General features: G+C 38.8%; 1 protein-coding gene across 3 annotated transcripts; it reads left to right on the top strand.

The window, feature by feature from the left end:
- Window positions 1–603: 603 nt before the first annotated feature.
- znf638 (zinc finger protein 638) lies at window positions 604–26,380 on the top strand. 3 transcript variants are annotated; one of them, XM_067401703.1, is made up of 27 exons: window positions 604–624; window positions 835–881; window positions 985–1,224; window positions 13,448–14,882; window positions 15,706–15,767; window positions 15,877–15,915; window positions 16,034–16,401; window positions 16,514–16,734; window positions 16,874–17,029; window positions 17,513–17,611; window positions 17,695–17,750; window positions 17,898–18,196; window positions 18,276–18,307; window positions 18,399–18,533; window positions 19,459–19,590; window positions 20,466–20,507; window positions 20,599–20,730; window positions 20,871–20,987; window positions 21,088–21,113; window positions 21,212–22,988; window positions 23,119–23,178; window positions 23,257–24,165; window positions 24,287–24,584; window positions 24,702–25,019; window positions 25,138–25,260; window positions 25,418–25,539; window positions 25,686–26,380. In XM_067401703.1, the coding sequence occupies exons 1-27, from the start codon at window positions 619–621 to the stop codon at window positions 25,767–25,769; spliced, it is 7,335 nt and encodes a 2,444-aa protein (XP_067257804.1). In that variant the 5' UTR covers window positions 604–618; the 3' UTR covers window positions 25,770–26,380. The 3 variants fall into 3 exon arrangements, with proteins under 3 accessions (XP_067257804.1, XP_067257806.1, XP_067257805.1); XM_067401705.1 differs by lacking the exons at window positions 604–624; window positions 835–881; window positions 985–1,224 and adding an exon at window positions 11,037–11,120 and having other exon boundaries at window positions 25,686–26,379; XM_067401704.1 differs by lacking the exons at window positions 604–624; window positions 835–881; window positions 985–1,224 and adding an exon at window positions 11,038–11,147 and having other exon boundaries at window positions 25,686–26,379.
- Window positions 26,381–26,540: the final 160 nt, after the last annotated feature.

The following is a 26,540-nucleotide window of genomic DNA, read 5'->3' as shown; positions in this document are numbered from 1 at the left end:
AAATCTATCATCTCGGGCTGATATGAAGGGGGAAATACTAGTGGTATTCTACTAATACAAAGCTTAATGCTAAATCCTGAAGTAACCCTTTAATTTGTGTTCAGAAGATCAACAAAGGTCTTACGGGTGTGGAACAGCATGAGGGTGAGTAATAAATGACATTATTTTCATTTTTGGGTAAACTAACCCTTTAAATGAAAGTCTGCAAGGGAATGAGCCAACACATGGGGTCAGCAGTTAGCTATAAGAGCAAGAGAGATAAAAAGAGAGAGGAATGGGGCCAGGAGGTGTAAATGTAGGCACAGGATATAGAAGGAAGGAATGTCTTTTTAAATTACCCTTTGCTACCAAGCAAGGAGAGAGGGAAATACCATACCCCTCTCTCTCTCCCCCACTAGATCGCTCTTTTCTCCCCTCCCTACAGATGTCTGGCATGTTACCCAGCTGACACAGCTACACCAGCTGACTGATCCGGGTGGCAGAAACCGTGTGGCTTGAAATCATTTTGCAATCCTAGCCTGATCTTTAATAGCTGTCAGTGAAGACACCTAGGATGGAGAAGCGGATACTACTTTTGTTTTGACGCTTTCCTTTTTTTCATAGAAGTATTTGCTGCATATGAAAGTGTGTTTTTGTTAATGAGTTTGATTTTCTAAAAATTTCTAAGAATTTTTGGTGAAGACATTTTTTTTCCCACAATATAATATGCAAATGAAAATTTTCTACCTACAGAGCTCTGGTATTATCTTTCGGATTGTTAGATTTTTTTGGGACGACTTTTTTGCCTTTTTGTGACTCATTACTCTCTGTACTTATTTATTACCTCTTCACCAGATAATTCATAGAGCAGCTCATAAACAATTTCCTGTTTGCAACTGCAGGTAAGGATCAGCAACAAATCCATCATCCTAAGACCAATCACAACAACCAGTATCCTATCATGTGTTGATTCCTCATCAATGTCCTTTTCCATCCATCTGAAAGCCTTTGTGAATCTCAGACTCTGTATCCCTGTGGGTTGGTTTATTTGTGGATTTTAAGGTCTCTTTGGGACCCAGAGCAGCACATTTGCCCTCCATTCAGATTTTCTGGGGCAGAAGACATGATAAAGAACAATAAGAAACTAAATTCCCAAGATGGCGCAACAAATGCTATCACGAGTAACAATGTCAACAAACAGGTCAATAACCTGGCTCTCTTCTGCCAACCGAATGCCCCAAATAGGTAAGTGGAGATGTGTTGTAGAACCAACCTTTTACTCTGATTTTAGATCAATTGTGGTTTATTTCATAGTAGGAGCAAATACAGATTAAGCGTTATTTGTGTCTAAAAATGTGTGGCTTGAAATGTTGGACCTGAAACAGAGAGAGAAAAAGAATTAGTAAAGTAATTTTTGTGTCGTCTCCTGTCTAATGCTGTTTAATTCACTAACATGTCTGGATGTGAGATTTGTTGCTGTTTGTGCCATGCTCATGTGTCTGTTTTTTGTTATGTCTTGTCCTAAACTTTATATGTTTACATGAATTAATTGACTTTCCAGAAGTACAATTTGAAGAACTTTATAAGAACTTTACAAGAACTTTCAGTAATTATTTACCTACACTGCAAAAAAAAAAAAAAAAAAAAAAAAACCCTTACTAAACTACTAAAATTACTTTAAATGATATACATTTATTTAAAGAGTAACAATGCATAAGATATTCAGGCTTGGTTCTGGAGAATGTATCTTTAATACGAGTGTATTTTGTCTGTGTATTTTGTCAATCACTGAAAACAAGTCTGTGTTCAGTTACATGTTCAATATATATATATATATATATATATATATATATATATATATATATATATATATATATATATATATATATATATACCATTTTTAAATGGAAAACAAGACAAAATACTCATTAAGCATATTATTTTCTGCTGTTTAGTTTTTTTAGTTTAGTTTGAATATGATTTAAGTAAAAGATTTTTTGGCAATGCCACATCAAATCAGAAAATTTTTGTGCTGGTAAAGGCATCTATAATCGTAGACTAGTCACGCCTGGTTTCATTCCTTTTGTGTGAGTCAGTATCCTCTGGTGGCAATAGTCTAATTATATAATCCATGGTATATTCATTTATAATGGTCCTTAGCCCAACTAGCATGAAAAAAGAAGCTCAAGGGGTTGGTTTTCCATTGCCTGTTGTGTCTGCTGTTTGGTGCAAAGAAATGTCATTATCATGTATAAAATGTACTCTTGAACCAACATGAGCTTTTAGACAATCCTGTACTGTAATGTCAAAGTCAGCATGGTAATTGTTTTAATATATCTAAAGTAAACTAAAAATTGTTACTTGTGATAAGACTTTTTTTAAAATAAATTATTATTTTGCCATGTACGTAATGGTAGACATATTTACAAAGTCCCACAAAGTCTTACAAAGTCTCTTGTCTGAGGACAAGTAAGGTTTCTCTGTGTTTTTGTGAGCTTCATAGCTTTAGCTTAGGATACTGTTGCTTACTTCATGTCACATTCCTCTCGTCACTCAGCCCAGATTAACACTGGTTCAGATATAATTACATATACAGGATCTCCCATATTAAACTGACTGAAAAGATGCAATCCAAACAGAAGAAGAATCAGCATTATTCTGATAATAAATGTAGGTATTATAGGTTTGATTTAAAGCAGTATTTGCCTTGAATCCTTATAAAAGTACAATAATTATGGACTGATTGTTGCTTTGGTATGTTCTCCTTTGTCCCGACTGATCTGGTTGATGTAACCTCTCCCCCTGATCTGTGGATGAAAGGATTTTGTTGTTCTCTCTCCAATTCACATCCTCTCTTCTCCTCCCTTGTTATTCACTCTAACAATGGATCTTCCTCTGCTGTCTGGGACAGTGGCTATGAGTGCGCTGCTCTAACACAAACGGACTCTAATACTCTACAGATGAGCAAATTTAAAAAAAAAAATTATTTATAAAAGATGAACAGATTAGTATGGAGCATCTAAAGGGTCATAGTGAAGGAAAAAAATATATGATTCCCAGAGAAATGTTGAAACTTTTGAGTTTTTTGCCAGCAAACGCAAAGTAGGGAGGGAACACAAACTTACTCTGAGGGACACAGAGCTTTTGTCAGCGAATGCAAAAGCATTCTCAAGAAAATGTATCTTGATTTAAGAATGTTAAGATATTTGTACTGGAAAACTAGACAAAAATACAAAGCAGGACATTAATTTTTGCTGTTTACAGGGGACAAGACAATAAACATTCAAACAGACAGCCACAAAACACATACATCATGTGTTTGAGCATGAGACCTCACAGGGAAAATACCTAATAACTACATGAACTATATGAAAGGAACTGGACTGTTTAAATGACACACCCCTAAATGAAAATTCTGTCATTAATTCCACTTTGACACTTCAAAAACTTCATAAAGAGATTGGAAAACTAATCAATATAAATCGAGTGGTTTAATTCCAAATTTTCTGAAGAGAATCGATCACTTGTTATGATGAACAGATTTAATACTCACATGTAACATAATCAGAAGCTTAACCTAACTTGCTACACGCGTGAGAACAAACCTCGTCCGGAAACTCAAACATGCTGCGTAATTTGTCTTCCGAGGAAGAATGAAAGTCTTACGGGTGTGGAACGACATGAGGGTGAGTAATAAATGACAGAATTTTCATTTTGGGGTGAACTAACCCTTTAAATGAAATTAGACTTGACCCACAATAATATATTAATGTATAACCAAACGTTCACAAACTAGAAAAACTCCTCAAAACTAAAGATTTAGCAAATTTCCATCTCTCCCTCCCTCCCACCATCCTTGAAATCCCTTTGTAATCCTAGCCTGATCTCATCCATACACCCACCCACCCCTCCTTTTTTCCACTCCTCCATCCATCCATCCATCCATCCATGCATCTAGTTGTCAAAAGTACCAACTTCAGTACCAAGTCAGTACTGAAATTTAAAAAATATGATGCTTTGAGTGCTCTTGAGCAGATTCATAAACACCTCTGATTGGCCATTGTGTTGACATGCTCATCAGATATGTCTCTGATTGGCTTCAATGATCAACACCTCAAAAACTTTGTAAATAGTCATTAATGAAACTCTTCACTGAGCGCTTACACAGATACAAACAAGAGTGTTTGACAGCAGGCATCTATCACGGACCGGTCCGCTAATAGAGGCCTGCTTTCAAATTCAAACACTTCCATGTGCTTTCAAATGCTCCCATGCGTTGATCATTGTAGCCAATCTATCCAATGAGCGTGTGAACACAATGGCCAATCAGAGGTGTTTGCGAATCCGCTCAACAGCGCTCAAAGCATCACATTTTTTAAATTTTAGTACTGATTGGTACCAAAGTACTTTTGACAACGCTACATCTATCCACCCACCCCTCCCTTCCTCCATCCATCCATTCATCCACCCACCCCTCCTTTCCTCCTTCCATCGATTCATCCATTCATCCATCCACCAATTTATCCATCCTTTCCTCCATCCATCAACCCATACATCCCTCCCTCACTCCCTCCATCCATCCATCCAACCTACCTTGCCCTGTGTACTTTCATTGTAAGTGTATTACTGTAACAAGTAACTGTAACTTACAATTAGAGAATGCAGCCCTCTTTGAAAGCTTGTTGATGCTAATTTGTGAGTGGGCTTTTGACTTTGACATTTGCACACAATGGTCATGTGGGACTGCAGAGAGACTGTCTGGAGAAGCCCACAGTGTGTCCGCTGTGGTATTCTTGTAAATTCCAGCGCCTCCATTACTCTCAGCTGATATGCCATTTCCCTCCCAACCCATTATGCATGCTCATCTGTAAAATCGTGTATTATTTTTAAAATCATAATTTGTAAAATCATTTGTTTTAACTTGTTACTGTCCTCATTTTCGTAATCACAATTATTACTTAAATATCATCATAAACCTCCACATCAAAAACTGCATTTTTATCATACATGCCTTGTGAGCAAACTAATTTCTGTATTTAAAGATAATCATGACATAATCACAAAGCACATGAGGCAAAGGACACAATGTCTTCCTGCTGTCTGTCTGGATTTCACTAACATAACATGCTCCTCTCTCCAAATAGACCCTTGAGCCGAAGGGACAGTCATGTCAAGCAGCTGAATGCAAACTCAATAAAACGGCTACACACAACACATTGCATTTGTAAATTCAGCACACAGCAAAGGGTCATGACTTAAAACATGGTGAGCTAAACCATGCTGAACTATGACCTTCACTGCAGAAAACAGTCACCTGCTAACAGATTATCATTTCAAAGTTCTGATGAAATTTCTCTTAAAAACAATTAGGTGGACTGTTGTATTATAGAAGGCGACAATCTGCTGAAGCCTCCCTGACATCTAATCAAGTCCTGTGATATGGCCTGTGGTGATGATCCCATGGCTTGATGAAAGTCTGAACGCAGTCTCAAACAGATTTATGACGCTGGTTTGTTTGTTCTGGAAGTAGTCACAGCCACAGGCTTATGCCATTGATTGAACGTTGACAAAATAAATACCAGGAGATTATGGTTTCATTCCCCCTCTTGCAATTGCTTTCCTCTGTGTGTACTTCAATGGCATAAAAATGTCCAAACAACCCTGTCTGAACTAAATGGCCAAATCTATACACCTCTAGACCTTTTGTGGTGTCCAAATATAGTGCATGCTTTTAAAAGCATTTATTTATGAGGGAGTAACACCAATAATCTTATCTTTGTGTTATTATTAGGTCTTGAATCAACACTGACTTCCATCAGGCTGCTAAAAAAAGTGAATATTGAAAGTGACTACCATTTACAAGTGATATCTATTTTCAAACCAATAAAATAGCAATAAAAAGCAATGTTTGTGGTAACTATTGACTAGGAAAATTGGTCAGGTCAGCTAAATCTATCACATTTTTTGCTGATGGAGCTGCCAAATACAAAGCATCTAAAGTCTAAGACGTATCAAGCTGGACCAGGGGCATAGCAGCTAAAGCAATGAGTCAAAGGAATTATATAAAACAAGCATAAGTGTTAAGTAAATGCTGTAGTGTGGAAGTCCTAATCTAATACAGTATTTATATATATATGTGTGTGTGTGTGTATCTGTATATGTACAGAAGAAAGAAACAGGATGGAAAGTCTGAACAGACTATTCCTAACACCTTGGCAAGATTTACTGGCAGAATTAGATGTGTTAATCATAGTCTCCTGGGTCTCCTGGTACTGGTTGTTGTCAGAAATTGAATACTAGAAAGTTTCATGTGGTTTCTTTTCACCTTTGACAGAGTGACATTACCTCGTCACAACAACAATCTTGGAAAAGAAACATTTTATGATATTAAAAACATTTATATTCTATACCCTGATCTGCTATGTTCTTAGCACATGCTGGCATGACCTTGGCTCTTGGCCTTGGTTCAGTTTTAATGCCATAAGGACCTTAGATGGGGAGTGGAGGATATATATATCTGGGTCCCTTAACAAGATTTATGGGTTCTTCCTTCAGAAAGGTTACCAAATGTTTTATGGGCATGAATGGTTTACAGTGATTGGATGTTTGTTTGTGTGTGTGGCTGTGTGTGTGTGCATGTGTGTGTTAAGAGCTTGCGGTCCTAACAGTTGCACACATAAAAGTGTAGTACACATGTTGTCTTATAGTACAGTAACCAGCCTCCCAATATTTAAGACCTAAGAAACCACAGCCCTAAACATAGTCCATATGCAAGTATGTGAACACAGACGCTTCTCATTACACAAGCTTGATTTTTATGCAGTGTGTTCTGATACATTTCAGTCAGTATACGATTTTTAACATGTTTTTGAAAGAAGTCTCTTATGCTCACAAAGGCTGCATTATTTGATCAGAAATATAGTAAAAACAGTAATATTGTGAAGTATTATTACAATTTAAAATAACTGTTTTCTATTTGAATATATTTTAAAGTGTAATATGGCATATGATGCAAAGCATTACTATTTGATATGTAGTTTTCAATACATTCTTATTAATGCTTTCAAGACTATCAATTCACTTTTGTTCATATATTTGTTAGACAGATAACATTATCTTGGTGACAAAACAGCAGAATTTGGGGCACATAAAAACATTTGCCAGGCATGTTGTATAAGATATCTAATGAACATTTTCATTAACAATGCAGCACTGGAAGTGACAGTTCCATCAACTGGCCAGTGTAAGGTACTTGAACCACAGAGAAGCAGTGCTGATTTAAAGGGTGTCATGTCAACACAGCCAGACCCAAACCTCAAGTGCAAATACAGGGTGTTCACAGCTTACCTATTGGACTATGGTTCACTTACAGGAACTATTGTTAAATCAATCAACCTATAAAATGGTATTTGATACAGCTGATATTATTCAATACCAAAAAAAAAGAGATTTTAAGAAATTACTAACAGGTAAAGTAAATATAATGAACGTAAGCTAAAATAGTGCATATATTTAGTGAAACTCTGCCCTCTAGAGTTTATTTCTGTAGTGAACTAACATGCTGTGGACACTAAATGACTTGCCTGTGGTAAATGTAATGCTACGTGAGATATTATTCTCAAGCTGCTTTATTGATGTCTTTCCATGTTTGAAACACTGGTTGAGAGATTACACGTAAACATCTATGGCTCCATACAAAATCACATACTTTCCTACTATATAGTAGGTAAAAAACAATATGTGATAAAAGAAATGTCCGAATTCACAGTACTAATAAAAGAGTATAGGCAAAAAGTACCCGGATGAACTACTTCTTCCGGCGAGATTCTGAAGTGTACACACTTTACTATCCCATGAGGCCACGGGAGAGGAGTTGTGAATGGAAGTGACGCAACTGACTCTGGTAGGTCACGTGATAATGACAACAAGGTGTATGTAGTACATCCGGATTACATTCATACTACACACACTCATACTATATAGAACATACTTTTTTAGTAGTCATGAAGTAATTCAAAAAAATAAGTACCTCAAGAGAGTATGCGATTTCAGATGCAGCCTATGCATAGATCTTCTGTTCTTCTTTTGTGCTTCTTCTGTTGTGGCGGTTAGCAAACAGCGTTGCATTAACGGGCACGCCCCCTTCTGAATTGGAGTGTGAATGGCCTGTGACTGACTGTATTCGTTGTCTAACTGCATGCACCGAACCGTGACGTCCATACATGAAACATTACACCCCTACCAAACACATGAACTTAAACAGTCTTTAGAAGAAAAGGAGTGAGATGAGGACAGCTGAAATGAGGAACAAGCAGTTTTCATTACAGCAGAAAAGATGGTGAACATATCTGAAGACACTGTTACCACAAAATGCTTCGCCAGCAATTCTAAGATCACGGGTGTGGGAGAAGGTTAAAGAGGTTATGTTTGCATGAGGGTGTGCAAGTGTTTATCCCCGTGTGTCTGTACTCCGAAATAGATGGTGCTGAGGTGCTGAAAGAACTCATATCAGATGGGGTGACGAAACCATTGCCCACTAGAATAAAGCTTTCATTACAGAAACATTGACCAGCATATGTGAGCTAACCAGTAGTCACTATAGGAATCATGCTGTGACAGGATGTTCTTTCATATTGACCACCAATACAAAGCATTAACATTAATTTGATCTTAATATAGAGATACACAACATAAAAAAATATTTTAAATTCATGTTAAAAAACAGCATGTTAACAAATCTGCCAGAAATTCACAGTGAAAATGACAAGGTGATCGTGTTTCAGGTCTAACGGGATGGCATATTGATGCCTATGTTTTATAAATTAAAACCATATATTTCATTAGTTGATATAATGTTAATTACCAAAATCCTAAATCTTACTGATAGCCACCATAATATTACAGGTGGTACAATAGAAAGCCACACAATGAATCAGAATTCATTGCATCTTGTCTGTCCACAAAACATGACTAACATCCGTGTATAGACAGTGCACAAGGTGGTCATGAACACACAAACAGTGAAATGGACAGTGCCATGAATGAACATTACTGACAGACCGGGAAGGGTCTGTGAAAAATAATGTGTTTTTTGAAAATTCAAGCATGAAAACCCTATTCTAGTAGACCCCCAAAACAAAATTAAAACTTTGTAAAATGGTATAATAGGTCCTCTTTAATATAATAAACAGAATGCACAATATATAATGTAAATTATTCTTTGATCTGATCTGACACAGTAAACCTAGATGTCTAAAATAAGACCCAGTGAGGTACTTGCAAACTGAAAATACTTGTAGCCTGAGCTCCATCTGCCATGAGGACATCATGTTATTGTGACCTTTTAAGAAATGAAGGGCTCCTGGGAGAGTCTGTCCTGTAGCGCTGAGTGTTAAGTATTCACCCAACCCCTGGGGGGCATTTATTCTTGTTATATTTAATTAGTTATCTGTTAACGGGACCCCTCGCTGTCCACATAATCTGTCCTGCCAGACAAGGACAAATGGTGCCATGCCAGCTGCCGATAATGTAGTTACAGTATGTGCAAGTACTACAATAATGCTTGAAGGGGAAGGGATGAAAAGGGTGAACAGTTTAAGTCCCATGCTTTTGCTTGAAGTGCAAATGACACCTATCATCATGTCTCTTTTTCTTTCTGTCATTCCTGTCTGAGTGTTTGTAATGCGGCCAGCTCTCTCTCTCTTTGTGCCCAAACTGTTATTGATTGAAATTGGCCTCTGGTGCTTGAATTATTTTGGTCTGTCACTATGCTGGACCTGGACATAAACCAGAGCCAGTGAGAAAGATATGGAGAAGAAAAGAGGGAGAAAAGAAAATAGGATTTGGGTGAAAGTATTATTCTATTCTGTCTTTCACTGCAATTTTCCAAAAGCATCATAAGGGTTAATAGACCATAGAAACCAGTTTTGTCAATGATTTACTTACGGCTTATAATGCTTTTGAGAAACACAGCTCAGACTTAATCTTCTTGATCTTCTGAGTTCTGCCCATGTGGTCAAGCACAGTAAACACTCAGGGTGTAAGTTTGGGTTTACCAAGCTCATGAAACAGAATGAGAATTTAATCATGTTAATTTTATGGCAATATGACAAAAAAAGGCTTAATGGTCAAACTAGGTAGCCGCTGTTCAAAAGTTTGGGGTTGGTAAGATTTTCTTATGCTCAACGATGGTGCATTTATTTAATCAATAACACAACAAAACGATAATATTTGTGAAATACTATTGCAATTTAAAATTGTTTTCTGTATAATGAATTTTAAAATATAATTTATTCCTGTGATGCAAAGATGAATTTTCAGCATCATGGTAATACATCAGTAATATCATACTAATTAACAAGAAAATAAAAGTACCGAAGAATTAAAGAATAAAAATCTAAATTTAAATTTTCTTTCAAAAACTGCAGTGAGACAGTTGATGCGTGATAGAAAGAGGTTCAGCTGCAGAAATGTGAGAGAGAGGTTGGCAGCCAAAATCTCTGACCTTGTGACAAGGATTAGATGTCAAGAACATCAACAAGCAGCAACTATGAACTTCAGCATATCCGATTATTATGACTGGCCCAAAACTAAGCCTAAAAATAGCAATGAAGAACAATTATTCAACTTACAGCTGCTTTGTCACACTCAATGTGAACCATGCAAACTTACGTAGACATAAAATACGCTAAAATAAATAAATATATAAGCCTTCACTGAAATAAATGGTAAATTAAATGTTTGTAGGCCTACATTGTTATGACGTGATGTTTTAAACAGTAGCATTTGCCTGAAATAAAGCCAGCAGAGTAGTCACCAAAATGAAAACACTGCCATCTCCTGGAGATCCTTGAAGTGAACGACACCCTCTCTGTTGTTTACAAGAAACGGCGTAACACCTGTCTCTCTTTGCCCATTTTGCAAAAAAAATAAAAATAAAAATTTCACTTCCCGCGAAATAATTAGTTTTTACATAATAACTGAAAGGTTGGAGGTTTTCCGTATCACAAGGTTTCGGGTTTGATTGGTTTTCCTGACTATATGTCTTGTGCATCACATCGTCAATCAACTGGTCACGTCTGAGACGCAAGCAGACCGTCCCCTGAAACCGGAGCGTTTTCTTCTTCGGATGCATTTCCATCGTAAGATTTTACATATTAAACTACGAGGTATGTTATTATGCTGCATCCCAACAGTGTTCTCTAGCGCTTCTAGTGTAAATGTGGCGATTTCTGTGTCGAATAATGTGATTGTTGCTCTGTAAAAATGACGACGTCGACTGAAATCGGGGTGAACGATACTAATGGCGAAGCAATAGAGTCAGAGGCCTGCATACATATAGTTATCTGCTTGATTTTACTTACCGTCCTGCATGTTACTGCATATATTGCGTGTTTCGTGCATTTAAACATTGTTTTCATTTTGTATGAGATACACCGGCAACGAAAACATAACTTAAACACCCCATCCAGACTGTAACGCCATTGATCAAGCGATCGATTAAGCGGCGTAAGCTATTTCGTAATGGAGCGTTATAGTTTTGTTGGGGTATCAATTGGTCAGTTATTCAGTCTCATCACAAATACGTTTTTTAGCAGTTGTTTGTAGTTTGACATGATTTGTGATCTTTAGTTTTATTCCACGTGCTCTAATGTTGTTGCGTGGGGAACTGTAGCAGATTCTGTGTTATAACATCATATTGTGTTTATGTGTTTTTCTTCATAATGCCCGGAAGATTGGCTCTGTCTAGTGTCCAGTGGTAGACATTTAATACAGGTGTAGGCCTGGTATCAGAAATGGCTGCTGTGAGAGGCGGTCTATTACTGTTCAGTGGACATTTTGTGTTCAGTCGCTGGATGGCGGCCTCACTTTGGAGTCACATTTGTTTTGCAGTAAATTTTCCCTTTAAAACACTTCCTGCTGAGTCATGACAGTACATGCTATACAAAACCCATTCTTTTGGGGTTTCAGATGCATGGTTGATATTTGATATGTTCAAAATTCTGATATTTAGACCATTACATTTAAAGTTTTGTATAAGAGTGTGAGTTTGGAGTTAATCAGTTAAATCAAAGGAAAACTGAAGTCAAAATTGTCCTCATTTACTTAATGGTCTTGTTGTGCACACTTTATTAGTGCATGTTATTTATGAGAAAAATATTTTCAATTTTCTTTTCGGCTGACATCTGCACTGTTTTTACATAGTTGTAGGCTACTACACTGCAATGAAAAGCCATCATGAAATGGAAATGGGTCTTTTCTTATGTCTTGTAACGTATATAGAAGAGTGACTTTATTGAAAAATGGGGTGGGGACTTGGTACTATACAAAAGTTGTTGATTGGATTTTGAGATGTGGGCATTGCACACACGCAAATTAATGCTTAAGCAGACTAAATGACTGGAGAAGTTTGACATAAGTTGTTGTTTTGAATAAAGATTGAGGTAAAAAGAACCCTGCATAAGATCAATAACACATTTGGAAAATAGATTTAATGCCAGTTAACCAAGGTTATGGGAATGATGGCCAATAAGGACAGATTTGAAAAGTAATTTTTCCATTAGAATATAATTATGTCCTGCTCTACAATTTTTATATTTACTTAGAAAAATGTGATATGGACGATACATGGGTGGTGAATGCTGTTTCCTTTTTACTTTTATTTTTGCATTTTATTGTCTTGACAATTTTACTGTTAGAAAAAAATATTATAAAGAGGTTTATAGAGTGAGCTGAATTGTAGGGCTTCACCATTCACATCTTTACTTTATCTGTACTGTGTTTCCCAAAGGCATCGTAAGCTTAAGTAGATTGTAGAGGCTATTGCTTTTGGAAAACACAGCTCTTGTTGTTCAGTTAGAATTTGTTGTTTTGTTTGTTTTGAGAAATGTTTGGTGCAGCAGCTCTGTAGTTTCTTTTACAGTAGTAGATTCTTTTAGACTCTTCCTTTTTTCATTAAACTTTTCACGAAGATGAGTCACCTTAGTGTGATCTTTGTTGACAGGGATGGACAATATTGATAGTTCAGACTCCAAGTTTTATTTGGAAAAGCCAGCATTGATGTTAAAAAATGGTCAAGGTACTGCTCACAGTATTAATAAATAACAGTTGTCTAATATCCATGAATTAACAGTCTGGCCTATCATGTTGTCCTGTCTTATGGCATGTTTGTCCCTCCCTGTTCATATTCCGGCCAAAAAAAAAGAACGAAAACCACTAAAACTCATGCATGATGTAAAGATACTCTTAAACTGTCATATTATTTTCCATTGTCTGTCTTGTCCTTTTTGCTTGCTGTTTTCTTCTTCAGTGAAGACATGGAAACCTGTTTAAATCCCTCGAAGCTGGAGATTTGAGAGTGTGTGACAGAAGGGGAAAATGGTCGCAGCCGTTTTGCAGTTTCTGTGTGAGGACGTGAGGACGACAAGCCAATAACGCTTTCTGTGTGTTTTTCCCCTAATTTTTCCAGCTTTTCATTGTTCTTGGAAAGTTTTGTGCCCCCTGTTGCAAATTCCCTGAGGCATTTTGGGAGTCTGCCGCTCTTTGGCCCCGTCTCCCTCCAGTTGGCACAGATAAAGACTCAGTTGGCACTGCACCAGCTGAATGCAATTGCTGGCACAAGCGTCGCTCCGTCTGCAGTTGCTACACCTGCTTTGACCTTGCTCAACTTGCTTAAGGTCACCATGTCGCATCCATTATATAATCCCCGTGGAGGGCTGTTTCCCAGCGGTCAGAGACCCGTCGTGCCTGGCCAGTATGGTCTTGGGTCACAGCCTCGAATGGAGCTGGGACCAGCCCGTCTTGGCCCAGGTTCCATGTCCGGTTCTCGAGGGGGATTGGTCAACCAGCCTTTCTCACTGGGACAACGTCAGTCGCAGATTTCCCCAGATCTTGAAGCCGCCATAGACCAGAACCTTCGGGGAGCCCGCGAGGAAGTGCGCCTTCTCACTCAAATGCTCCAGCAACCCAAAAAAGCAGATCCCCGCATGAGAAAGGATACGAGGGATGAAGTGCTTTCCTCCGGAGGGAGTGTCTTTCCAGGGTCTTCGCGATCTGATGAGGGAGACTGGTCCATATACCAAGGCCCGGGCAAGCTCTTTGGATCTTCAAGCTTGGATCGTCCTTCCAGTTCCTCACAGCTGTTCCAGTCTTCCGGTTTTGGTGGAGCATCAAGCGGTTTAGACAGCCAACCTCCACCAGAACAGCGGCCTTCACGTTACACTTCTGAAAGTGCCAGCAGCATCCTAGCAAGCTTTGGACTCTCCAATGAGGATCTAGAGCTTCTAAGCCACTATCCAGATGATCAGCTGACTCCTGACAACCTACCGTTTATTTTGCGGGACATCCGTATGCGTAAAGTGAAAAGGGACGTTGATGCGAGATCTGAATACAGCAAAGTCATTGACTATGGACATTCGAGTAAATTTGGCTATCCTGAGGAGAGCTCAGATGGCTATGCAAGTGAACACCTACCTAAAGAGTCATCAAAGTATGGGAGTGAGGTCTCTAGACCACCCTTCAGTGGAATGGACATCACAAAGCATCCTCAGCCGTGCCAACCAGCTCCAGCCCCTGTTCCAAAGCTTCAGAAACCTCCACCAGTGGATCCAAGACTTATGAAGACGATTCCAGCAAGACCACCTGCACCCCAGACTGTTCTGCCACCCACTAGTCGACCTCCAGCGCAGATGCCACCTCAACTGGGTCTTCTTCCAATGATGGCCATGGACGACATCTCCGGAGGTCCGAATGCCAACTGGATCCCGTTCCTTTCCCCTCCAGTCAGCGTGCCTACCACCAAGAGGCTTCCGACTCCTACCATGATGAACGATTACTCAGCAGCTACTCCAAGAATCTTTCCTCATACATGCTCTCTATGTAACATTGAATGTGTCCAGATTAAGGTGAGTATCTTCTTACCCAGTAGTGCCTCATTTGAAAGATGTTTGCATTATTTTTCGCTGTATGTAAAGGGTCTCGATTGCTGTTTAATTCATTTCAATGTTTTGGTGAACTTTGAGCTAAAACTGTACTAAATTTAATTATGAAATAAACTGTCACAAAACTATAATGAAATTTTAATGTTTGTTAACTTCAATTGCTCAATAATTGTGCAGTTCATTTTGGGTTTAAAAAAAAGACACTAAGCTGGTGTAAATAGAGTAGATAAAGCAGCTGGTAAACCATGGCTGGAAAAAAGAACTGTATCTTGACTACTCCAAGCCATTTCCAGTTTCAGAAGAAAATTAATCAGTCCATTTTCTGGAAACCTGGGGAAGCCTGATGAAAAACCATTTTGCTGAAACATAGTTTAAGACCTTGGACTGGCTGAAAAAATACTGTACCTATTGTGAAGGCAGACCTGATGACTTTCCACAATGCTGAAGACAAAAGGCAGATGGCGATCTCCATCTCCGTAATACCTGAAGCCACACTTTGGACTTTTTTTCATGTTGGAAGAAGTTTTATCATGAAAATCATGGACTTAAATTTTTTTATGCATTAATGAGATTAGAGTGGGTTAAACAAGCTTTCATCTCTTTAAATTTGGACTTCTGGCATTTCATGTCTTTTTTGTTTTTTGTTTTACTTCTATATGCATATCTTGGTGATCTGTTACACCAAGTTTTTATAATCAATTGCACTGTTTAAAACACGTAGTAATTTAAGCATTATTTAAAGCAAAGACATTGTTAAAAGTATGTTTTGTTTTGTTTTTGCTTACAGGACTGGCTTGAACATCAGAACACAAATCTTCATATTGAGAGTTGTAGGCGTCTTAGGAAACAGTGAGTGCTTTATGAATGGCTGCTATTGCTCATGTTCACCTTTAGCTAACAATTCCATAGGATAATTTCTCATTTAACTAAAAAAAGCCATATTTTTATTTTGTTATAGATACCCTGACTGGAATGTTGAGGCTGTCTCTGTTTCCAGGTAAATCCCTACTATATCCAATCTTGGACATTTAGATCTAGAAATACAGTTGTTTTTTTATTTTATACTTTAAGACAGTTGGCATTTAAATTCACTTGAAAATGTCAATCATCCACAGACCTGAGCCCAAATCAGAACACAGCAGCTCAAAGCGGCACACCCGATCACACTCGTACTCCAGATCCCCCAGTCCGAAGCGGCACCATGACTCTTCAAGCCGTCGTAAACGATCCCGTTCACGCTCCCGATCCCGAAGCCCTAGAAGGTACCGGCGTAGCAGAAGTCACAGCCGGTCCCCCCATAGGAAGTCTCGAGTCAGTCCTTATAGGTCCCGTAGGTCCCGTAGTCCTCCATCTCAACGGTCAAGGTCTCCAGGTTACAGTAGGCGCTCTCCTCCACGCCGCTCGAGTCCCCGCCGGAGCAGCCCCTCCCGGCAACAGAGATCCAGCAGTGGCGAACGACTGGCCATGAAACTCATGTCATCAGGTAAGAACAATTATTACAATGCTCTTACAATTTATTGTGTTTTTTTTTTTTTTTTTTTTTGCTTTCAAATCACTTGGTGTACTACTAAATGAAGTTCTTTTCTTTCCCACAGCTGAGTTTTCATCAATTACAGACAGTAATACTTTGAAGGCTGTGGTGAAGTCCTTGGCACCAGCCCTGCTGGCTGAGCTAGCAAAGAAGAAAAGTGCTTCCTCTACTTCCTCATCAAAGGGAAGCAGCAGCAGTAGTTGGAAACGGTCTTCACCACCTAAGAGACCTGAGTATCCCAAGACAAGCAGAACCTCCACCACAAAGACCTCCAGCACTCCAAAGGTTCTTCCTTCGTTTCTTTGGCTTTAAGCTCATTATATTGTCGTATTTGCTGCAGGGTCTTTAGAAAACACTTTTGAAATAATATAAGAGTATCTGTTCTAATAAAATGAAATCTAATTAATATCTTTTGTTGTTTTAGCATGATGTGAAGCCTAAAGCCAGGGATGCCCCAGGCACATCCTGTTTGCTGAGGCTCATTGGAGTTCCTCATGGTACTACCAGCAAAGAATTGACTGATGCCATTGAACCTTTTGGCAAGATATATACTGCCATCCTCCTGAAGGCAATTCGTGAGGCAAGTCCTTTAAAAACTGTAATAGTGTGAAATAATATAACAATTTAACATAACTTCTGTATTTTAATTTATTTCTGATGCAAAGCTGAATTTTCAGCATTATTACTCAAGTCTTCAGTGTCACATGATCATTCAGATGTCATTCTAATATAATGATTTGCTGCTCAAGATACACTTTTTTTTATTTTATTTTTTTTTATTATTATTATTATTAGCAATGTTAAAAACAGTTGTGCCTAATGTTGTGGAAACCATGATGTTTTTTTCAGGATACGTTGAATAGAAAATTCTAAATTTCATCCTGCCTAAATCTAAGCATTGTCTGTAAAACCATCAATTTAATGCGTCCTTGCTGAATAAAAGTCATTTAAAAAAAAAAAAAAAAAAAAAAAAAACGTACTTACCCCAAATGTTTGAATGACAGTGTAATACAACGTGCGTAGCTGGTATAGCTGTTGTAAACGTTTGTGATTCTCTCTTCAGGCCTCTGTGTGTATGGAGAGAGAGGAGGATGCCAAAGCTTTGCTAAACTGTAAGAACCTGACAATTCGTGGTCAGGTCATCAAAATCTGCATGGAGAAGGTATGTTTGACTCTTTCAAGTCCACTTAGAGATGTGACCTATACCAAGCCCTGGCATTAAATCCAATCTGTGCACTTTTGTAGGATGCAAGAGATGATGATGAAAGAAAATCTGTTAAGACTGAAAAGTCTGTTAAGAAGTAAGTGCTCATGCATGCAGTGGTTTTGCAGTGAATCTAGAAATAACTGTTGATATTATTATTATTATTATTTATTTATTTATTTATTTATGCCTGTTTCAAACATTTTAAAAATGGTTCTGTGAATGCATTTGTGTCTTATTATAGAAAAGAGGTGACTACAACAAAACCAACTCAGTCAGCAAAAGTAAAGGGTGCAAACCCAGTAAAGGGTGCAAACCCAGTAAAGGGTGCAAACCCAGTAAAGGGTGCAAACCCAGTAAAGGGTCCAAACCCAGTAAAGGGTCCAAACCCGGTAAAGGGTCCAAACCCAGTGAAGGCATCTCAGCCAGCTAAAGCAAAAGAGTTGCCAGGTTCCAAGACATCTCAAGTAACCAAGGGAAAACTGAATGAGCCCAAAAAGATGGTACAGACAGCTAAAGCTAAGCCCCCTGCTAAGGATTCAGGTAAGTTACTACATCTTCCTTTGTAGTTGTTCCTGTGGCCATGTTGGACAATCCGTATAACATTTGTTTAATTTGGCAGAGACCCCAGTTGCCAAGAAATTTGTGAAGAAGGTATGTTATTTTGTGTTCTCCCTCTAAACTGTTTATTAATTTATTTATTTACAAATAAAAAACTACTTCTACCTTCCTTCTTTGACTACAGGAAATACCCTGGAGAAAAAATATAGTTGAGATTACAAATCTTCCAGAGAAAGGGGTTACTGAGGATGAGCTCATCAACCTTGCTAAACCATACGGTTTCACTGCAACTCCTGTCATAGCAATCACTCAACAAAAGGTAATAACTTTAAAGGGTGCTGTATGTGCTTTACTGTTTGCTTTTGTTTGTTTGTTTTTGTCTGTACTAAAGCACAAAAAATACTATAGCATGTTTCCTAAATATCTGCAAACATATTAAGTTCAGATACTTGTTTCTATAAAAAAAAAAAAACAATGCTACAGCCAGTTATTTCGCTTTGAAATATGCATTCTGGGTCGGAATATCTGTGTGATCCCACCCACTTCCAGTTTACCCAACAGTTCTGTCAGTTGCCAGAAAATGCAGTATATTGTAGCTATGGAAACAAACTGGGTCAGAGATCGTTCATCTTCGGAAAACAAATAAATTGTTTTTTTTTTTTTTTATGAAATCCATAAGCTACTGGCCTCCGATAGACTGTGTCACAACCACTTTCAAGAAAGGTAGTAAAAACATTGCTAAAATAGTCCATGTAACTACAGTGGTTCAACCTTAATGTTATGAAGTGACGAGAATACTTTAGGAGGCTTCACGCTGCATTCACACAGGGCATCAGCATCAAAGCTTGACGAAGGGCATGTCTGAAGCTTGAGCTGACACGATCGTCATAGTACAACAGCCAATCACATTACTTTTTGGTGTTGCATGAACGCGATTGGCTAGCATCTGTGATCTGATTGGCTGACGCCTGCGTTGGTGCTTGAAAAGTTGCAAAATCTTCAACTTCTGCCACAAGCAACACGAGTGACGCAACGGAACCCACAATTCTGTTCAGTCACCCATTCAAAGTAAATGAGAAGAATTAACACTAACGCCCGTGTGAATGCAGCACTGGTCTGTCGGAGGCCAGGTAGCTCATGGATTTCATCAAAAATATCTTAATTTTATATATTATATATTGTTATTAATGTGTAATATTATACTGTATTATATATTTTAACAGTATTTTAATAATTATTTTTAGGCCTACCTGCAGATGCCCAGCACAGAGGCAGTTGAAGCAATGGTGAAGGCCTGCTCTGAGAACCCAGCTAAAGTGCAAGAGACTGAGATAACCGTAAAGATGATGATGCAACCTATAGACCTGAACTACACTGTGAGTGTGCACTTCATCTCTGTCTGAAGTTATGCAGAGGGAAAAAAATATTTTATGAATGTCCTAGATACATACTAGTTGTACAAGTTTTGGTTCTTTTGTTATTTTTATGACTTCAGAGCCCCCAATTTAGGCCACATTGCACATAATATACATTTGACAGTGTAGATTATTACAGGGGTTCTTAACTCTGGCCTTCGAGGTCTACTTTTTCGTAGTTTAGCTCCAACCTTGATCAAACATGCCTACCTGTAATTTTTTTTAGTAAGCCTAAAGTCCTTTAAATAGCTTGTTAAGATGTGTTTGATTACGTTTGGAGTTTGCAGGAAAGTAGAGCTCAGAGACGAGTTGAGAACCCGTGGACTATTACTAACTAGCCAAAATTGGTTTGGAAGGTTGCAAACTTTCAAAGCTTACCTGCCATGAGATGTATTTATTTGCATGCTATTCTTAGTTGAGACTGATGACTTTTGACCTCACCGACAAATTATAAAACTCTGAGATAGGGAAAACATAGATAAGGTTATATATATCAACAGTTTGCAACCTCACGTTCATGGTCACTTACTCTTTTTAAGATTCTTCTGTCAACGTTTTTTTTGGCCTCTTTCATGAAGTCTGCATTGATAATACTTAAAACTATGTTGGTGTGGCATACTGCTGTAAAGGAATCTACTGTTTTCATTGAATTTCGTACCTACTGATGTATTACATATAGTTGCTTTAAACGGTCTGTGTTCTCATTTAAAAACACATCACGGGCATAATGGACACTCTTTATCTAATAAAAGAGAGTGCATTACGTCTCAAGTACATTTATACTCTCTTGAATAATATTGGTTAGTACTGACTGTCTTATCTTTTTCTTCCCAAAGGAGTCAGTTTTTAGAGTGCTCATGGGCATGGAGAAATCACCTGTGAGTAAATGCTGAAGAGATAATAACTTGTATCATGCCTCAGACTTGTATAGTATTGTATAGTAAATCTTTTTTTCCCTTCTGACCACAGGAAATCATCACATTGCCAGAACGCCTTCTCATTGTTGGTAATGTGCCAAATACACTTGAGGCAATCAAAGAAGTAGAGACCGTAATCAAACGCTATGGTAACTTCAAGAAGGTTTTGCCACTAAATGGCAGGGTAAGAAACTTAAATTAAACTTTTATATGTATTAAATACTATTTTTACATAATATCTCTGCAGATCTATTTTTTTATTTTATTTAAGGAAAATGTGAGATCTTAGCTGTTTTATTGTTTTTAATTTTCTCTCATTCTCAGATCATTTTTGAAATGGAGACTGCTACTATTGCTAGGACTATCTTCATCCGCTTCCTCAAGTTCCGTTGTGTAGTCCAGAACAATACCCTCAACTTTCAACTGGCTAAACCAATCAAGGTAGTTTAGCGGGTTTTGTTATCCATTTGCATGTGTGGCATGACATTCCTTTACAGTGGCAATTAATTAATAAGTGACCATGTTGTTATTTATTTAACAGCTGAAAAAGAAGCCAGAAGCAAAAGGGTAAGAGGGGAAGAGCTACATATTTTGCTTTTTTTATTTATTACGGATTTTGGAAACTTCAAAATAATTTACTCTCTCATGTTAATGTTTCCTCTTAGAGCAAAGCCTCCTGGTCAATCAGCAGCAACAGAAAAAAAACCTAATACGGTCAAAGCCAAAAAACCAGTAGCTGCGACAGCATCTGCTGGTGCATCTACTGAATCTGCTTTGCATAGTAAAGAAAATTTGAATGCTAACGCAGCTGTTACTGCAGTTACTGCAGCTCCCAAAGACATTGCAGTTGATACGTCTGCTAATGCAGAAACGACTACTCCTGAGAATAAAGCAGAGATGGATACCCAAGCTGTTAATGAAACTGTCATGGTAACCCCGGAGACTGAATCTGTGAAAAAAGAGCATGAAGCTGGATCCTTAGTTCCCAATGCAGAACCTGAGTCTATGAACAAGGAGCTTGAAATTGTATCTGCTGTTTCAGTTGAGTCTGGGAAAGCAGAGCTTGAAGTTGAATCATCTGTTCCTGCAACAGAATCTGCCATTTCAGTTGAGTCTGGTAAAGCAGAGCTTGAAGTTGAATCATCTGTTCCTGCAACAGAATCTGCCATTTCAGTTGAGTCTGGGAAAGCAGAGCTTGAAGTTACATCCTCTGTTCCCGCTTCAGAATCTGCAGTTCCAGTTGAATCTATGAACACAGAGCATGAAGTTGAATCCTCTGTTCCTGATTCTGAATCTGGGAAAACGGAGCTTGAAGTTACATCCTCTGTTCCCGCTTCAGAATCTGCAGTGTCATTTGAGTCTGGGATAACAAATCTGGAATTGGCATCCTCAGTTCCCTCAGGAGAATCTGCTGTTTCAGTGGAGTCTGCTAAAGCAGAGCATGAATTGGCTTCCTCAGAATCTGTTTTATTTGACACAACTGATCAGATAAACAACAATAAGCATATCCCACAGGCTGAAGATGTTCCCATATCTGTGGAAGAAAGCAAAATTGACAGTGAAAAGCAAGCAGAAAACAAGAATATTGAGACCAAGTCAGAAATTGATATTGCTACTTCAGCTGTTAGCAGTGAGGAAACTACAGTAGAGGCCATGGAGACAGAGAGTCCAGAAGAACCTAACAAAGGTACTGATGTCAAAGAGAAAGAAAGTGGACCACAGGATCTCAAGATCCAGTGTGAGGGCCAATCGAATGACTTGACACCAACTGAACCTCTGAAGGCGGACATTAGCCATGAGTCTAGTAATCAAACCGAACCTGCAGCCATTGCATCTGACTCCATTCCGACCTTAGATTCTGCTTCTGATTTGCCCTCCACTTCTGATCAAACTGTCAGTAATTCATCTGTCACAGTTACTTGTGCCTCAAACTTTCCCCAAACAGTACCTGAGCCCTTCCAGATTGATGACAATTCTCTGGACTTTCCTCCAGTTACACAGGAAATTTTGAAGGCCCTCGAGTTGGCTGTCCATCAGTGTCGCTTACAGTCTTCATTAAAACGTGCTGAAGAGGAAGCCAAACAGAAGGCCGAGTTGGAGAAAAAAGCTGCAGAGAAGACAACCACAAAAGGTTCATCAAGCTCAAAGAAGCCTGCTCAAGCGACCAAGAAAACAACTCAAGCTGAGAACAAAAAGCAGGCTGAGAACAAAAAGCAGGCAGAGAAAGAGAAAAAGTCTCAGAACACTGGTTCCAGAAGCAGGCCTGTGGACACCTCGTCCCCTGAAAAGGAGCCAGCTTCTAGGCACAGGAGCAGGGGTAATTCTGAAGAAGATAGTAGTACCACCAGGCGTGGAGGATCCTCTGGGTCATCCTCCCGAAGAAGTAGGCGGGAATCCAGCCCTCCATCAAAGCGATCAAGGGGGCATGATGTTGATCGCAGGGTGAGAAGGCTCAAATATATAAAGCTATTGTTTTAAGACTGTTTTCCTTGATCGTTCTGTTTCTTCAGTTGTGAAATAGCTCTGAAATGTTGATGTTTTGGCCTGATTTGTATCGTTTGCTATATTTTAGAGTCATAGCAAAAACTCACAGCCCTCAAGGGGTCACTCAAAAACAAGGACAACGGAAAAGGTAAGTGTCAACATTTAACACGTTTGCTGACTAATAACTGAAAACAGGCATTACTGATTAGGAATTTGTGCTCTTCAGGAAAACGATGAAGAACCGTTTCCATTTAACATTGATGAGTTTGTCACTGTTGACGAAGTAGGGGATGATGCAGAGGACACTGTGGCATCAAACGCTGAGTCTTCAGCCAGAGACGAGAAGGTTCACGATGAACCTGATCTCCATACTATCATCTCTCCCATTGCACAGTCAGATCAAGCTAATACATCAGAACATACTGACAAGATTATACCTTCTGAGACCAGGGATCCTGGAGTTATTGAATGTACAGACAAAATGGACATTAAGACTGAAGATTCCACACCAGTAGTGGAAGCGGTCACATCTCAAAAACCAGAAGAGCATGAGCTTCAGGAAGAGAGTGTTGATAAACCATTGGGAACAGATGGGATGGAAACTGCTGCTGTTAAGAATGAGACCGCAGAGCTTTGTATTGTAGCAGAAAGTGTTTCAGCTGAGATGGATGCCAATGTTGAGACCCATTCAATGGTGAAAGAAAGCACTGACATTGGGGTCTTGGATAAATTTGATCCAAGCCAGTCAGTTTCCTCCTCTCCTTCAGAGAAGGAAGGCTGCCCACCAACTTCTACAGAAACATTAGTAAAGTCAGAAGATGACCATCCTGAGCAGCCTGAAACATCTGCCCCAGAGATTGACAGTAAAGATGAGGCAATCTCTGAACTTCCTTCCCATGATGCTTTGGTTACTCTTGATGAGGTCAGTGAGGGTGAAGAAGATTATCTTGATGAATCAAATGAGGATCAGCATTCAAAGGCTGATGAAGTACCTGAGGCACTTTTAACAGTTGATGAGGTTGGAGATGATGAAACTGGGGGTGAAGAATACCAGTTGGACAAAGAACTTCAGGGCCTGGTCACACTGGATGAGATTGTTGATGAAGAGGAGGAGTTTGACTCATTCAACCCTGAGGTCTGTTCTTTTTTGGTTGACAACTGGACCACTGAAATTGTTTAAAAACATCATTAAGGCTACCTTGGTTTGGTTTAGTTCTTTACTGTATGTTTACATGGCCTCTTGTTTGTCCTTTCAGACTCTTGTAACTTTGGATGAGGCCAAAGGAGATGATGAGGAGATTGAGGAATTGGAGCAGAGTGAAGCCAAGCCAACCAGTCCCAGCACCACAACACAAATCATACCAGAGGAGCCTGTGAAATCACCAAGCCAAGAAGAGGATGCCTGTGACCTGGATGAGCTCCGCAAGATGAACTTTGTAACTGTGGACGAAGTAGGGGAGGAGGAGGAAGAGGAACCTAGTGAAGAGATCAAAGAGGAGAAGCAAGTTAAAAAGAGAGCTACAAGGGCCAAAAAGAGGGCTCGTCAGACCCCAGGTGAGTAAAAGATAGAAACAAGATTGTTTTTCTTGTACCCTCAGATTAGATGCATTTTAAAGTCTAAATTGGCAGGTAGGTCTGTAATCACTGTGGTCCCCTTTTTGCTCTTTGTAGTGAGGCGATCCACAAGGGGTAAAAGAGGGGCGACAAAGAGTGCTGAAGAAGCAGAAGAGCCTGAGATGAGTGCGGAGTGTGAACCAGCGGCAGCAACTTCCGTAAGCGAGAGTCCTCCTGCAACTGTAGAATCCATGGACCTTGATGTTAAGCCAGAACCGCAAAAGGCTGAAACCGTAAAAGTTCCAGATTCATTGTGTGCAGAGGTCTCCTCAGGTTCAGAAGAGGACAGGCCTATAGCTAAAGATGATGACAACTCTAAGTCAGAAAACGATATTGTTGGCACACCAGTCCCTGATAAAAAATCCACTATCAAAGGTATGCAATCTCATAGACAGCAGTTTTAAATCTGATATTAACATATTTTAGTAGTTTTTTTTTTTTTTTGTACCAGTGCATGGTCTTACTTTTTACTTTCCTTCATTTTCATTTGCAGAAGAGTCCAAGCAACGTCGGGAGATGGAGCCCATACAGGAACCCGAGACTAAAAAGGCCCGCTCTCAATCCCCTGTGATTGAAGACTTCACTTTGCCCCCATTTAGCCCAGACAACCCCATTGGTAAAAGATCCACTACAAATGACACTAACATCAGCACTAAATTATTGGCTTCCTAGAACCAAAAAGGCTTTGTTTGATAATGATGTGAACAATGGCTGAATCATATGCATCACTTGTTAGAAAAGTAATTTTTTTTTTTCTTCTCTGTGTTTCAAAGGGGTTGACTTTGTGGTGCCCAAGACTGGTTTCTTCTGCAGACTCTGCTCTCTGTTTTATGGCAATGAGGAAACCGCTAAGAAAAATCACTGTAGTAGCCTAAGGCATTACCAGAACATGGAGGTACAAGTTACGACTTAATTCTGAATGTTAATTGCACCTTATTTTCTTACTGGTGTATAATACAGGTACTTATTTAAGGTACTGTGTTTAGTGCACTTACAACACTTACATCTGTTTATAGTTACGTTTTATCCTTTCTCCTCCAGAAATACTACAAGAAGCTCAAGTCTCAGCAGCAGGGTGGCTGCTCAACACAGACAATGTCCAGTCAAAGTTCTGCATCTGAATAGCCTTCTATTAAGAGTTTTTTTTTTTTTTGTATTAATGTTAACAGAGGGGTCCAATTAATTTGTTGTAAAGTTTTATTAATTTTTCTTGTTTTGAAAGAAATGCATTGCCTCATGCTAAATAAAGATGGTAAGAACACATACTCAGTTGAAAATGTCTCTATATGTGCATCATTTAAAGTTTAAAATGTCTAATATTGTGATGTCTGCACTAAGATTTTTGAAATGGTCACAGGAATGCCTGATGATGTCTTAAATGTCTTAAAGACCTGTTTCAGCAATATTAAAAATGAGATGGGTGCCAAGGTTAAGAAGGTCCCACCCCATCAGTGAGAGATGTACCATAATCGACAACATTACCATGCAACCTAGAATGTACTGTTTTTATCTTTTTCTTTTTTGCACGCTTAATTGTATTATTTAGTTGCATTGCATCAAGTTTTTTTGGCACAACATGTAGATCTGTGCTGAAAAGCCGGTTCATATTTTCATAAATGCTGTGGGCTTTAAGGGAAACTCCATTTAACATATGCCATATAATTAAATTGCTTACCTGTCTAACATTTGAGCCAGTGGTTTGAGAAAATTCCAGAGAAGAATAAAGGAATGTTTTCCTCTTTAGTCTCATGGTGCATTTCGCAGAGAACCTTTGTCAGGAAAGATCTTTGATTTCAGTATAACAGAAACCAAAACAAGTACACTGTAGTTTCATTGCTGAAAGGATTGGGCAGTTAAGGGAAATTCCATTTCAAATGTAACAGTTGTAAATGTCTA

Source organism: Chanodichthys erythropterus, chromosome 11 (genome assembly GCF_024489055.1).
Source record: "Chanodichthys erythropterus isolate Z2021 chromosome 11, ASM2448905v1, whole genome shotgun sequence".
Lineage (NCBI taxonomy): Eukaryota > Metazoa > Chordata > Actinopteri > Cypriniformes > Xenocyprididae > Chanodichthys > Chanodichthys erythropterus.
Note: the sequence above shows the minus strand (reverse complement) of the source record. Positions and strands in the feature narration are given on the sequence as shown.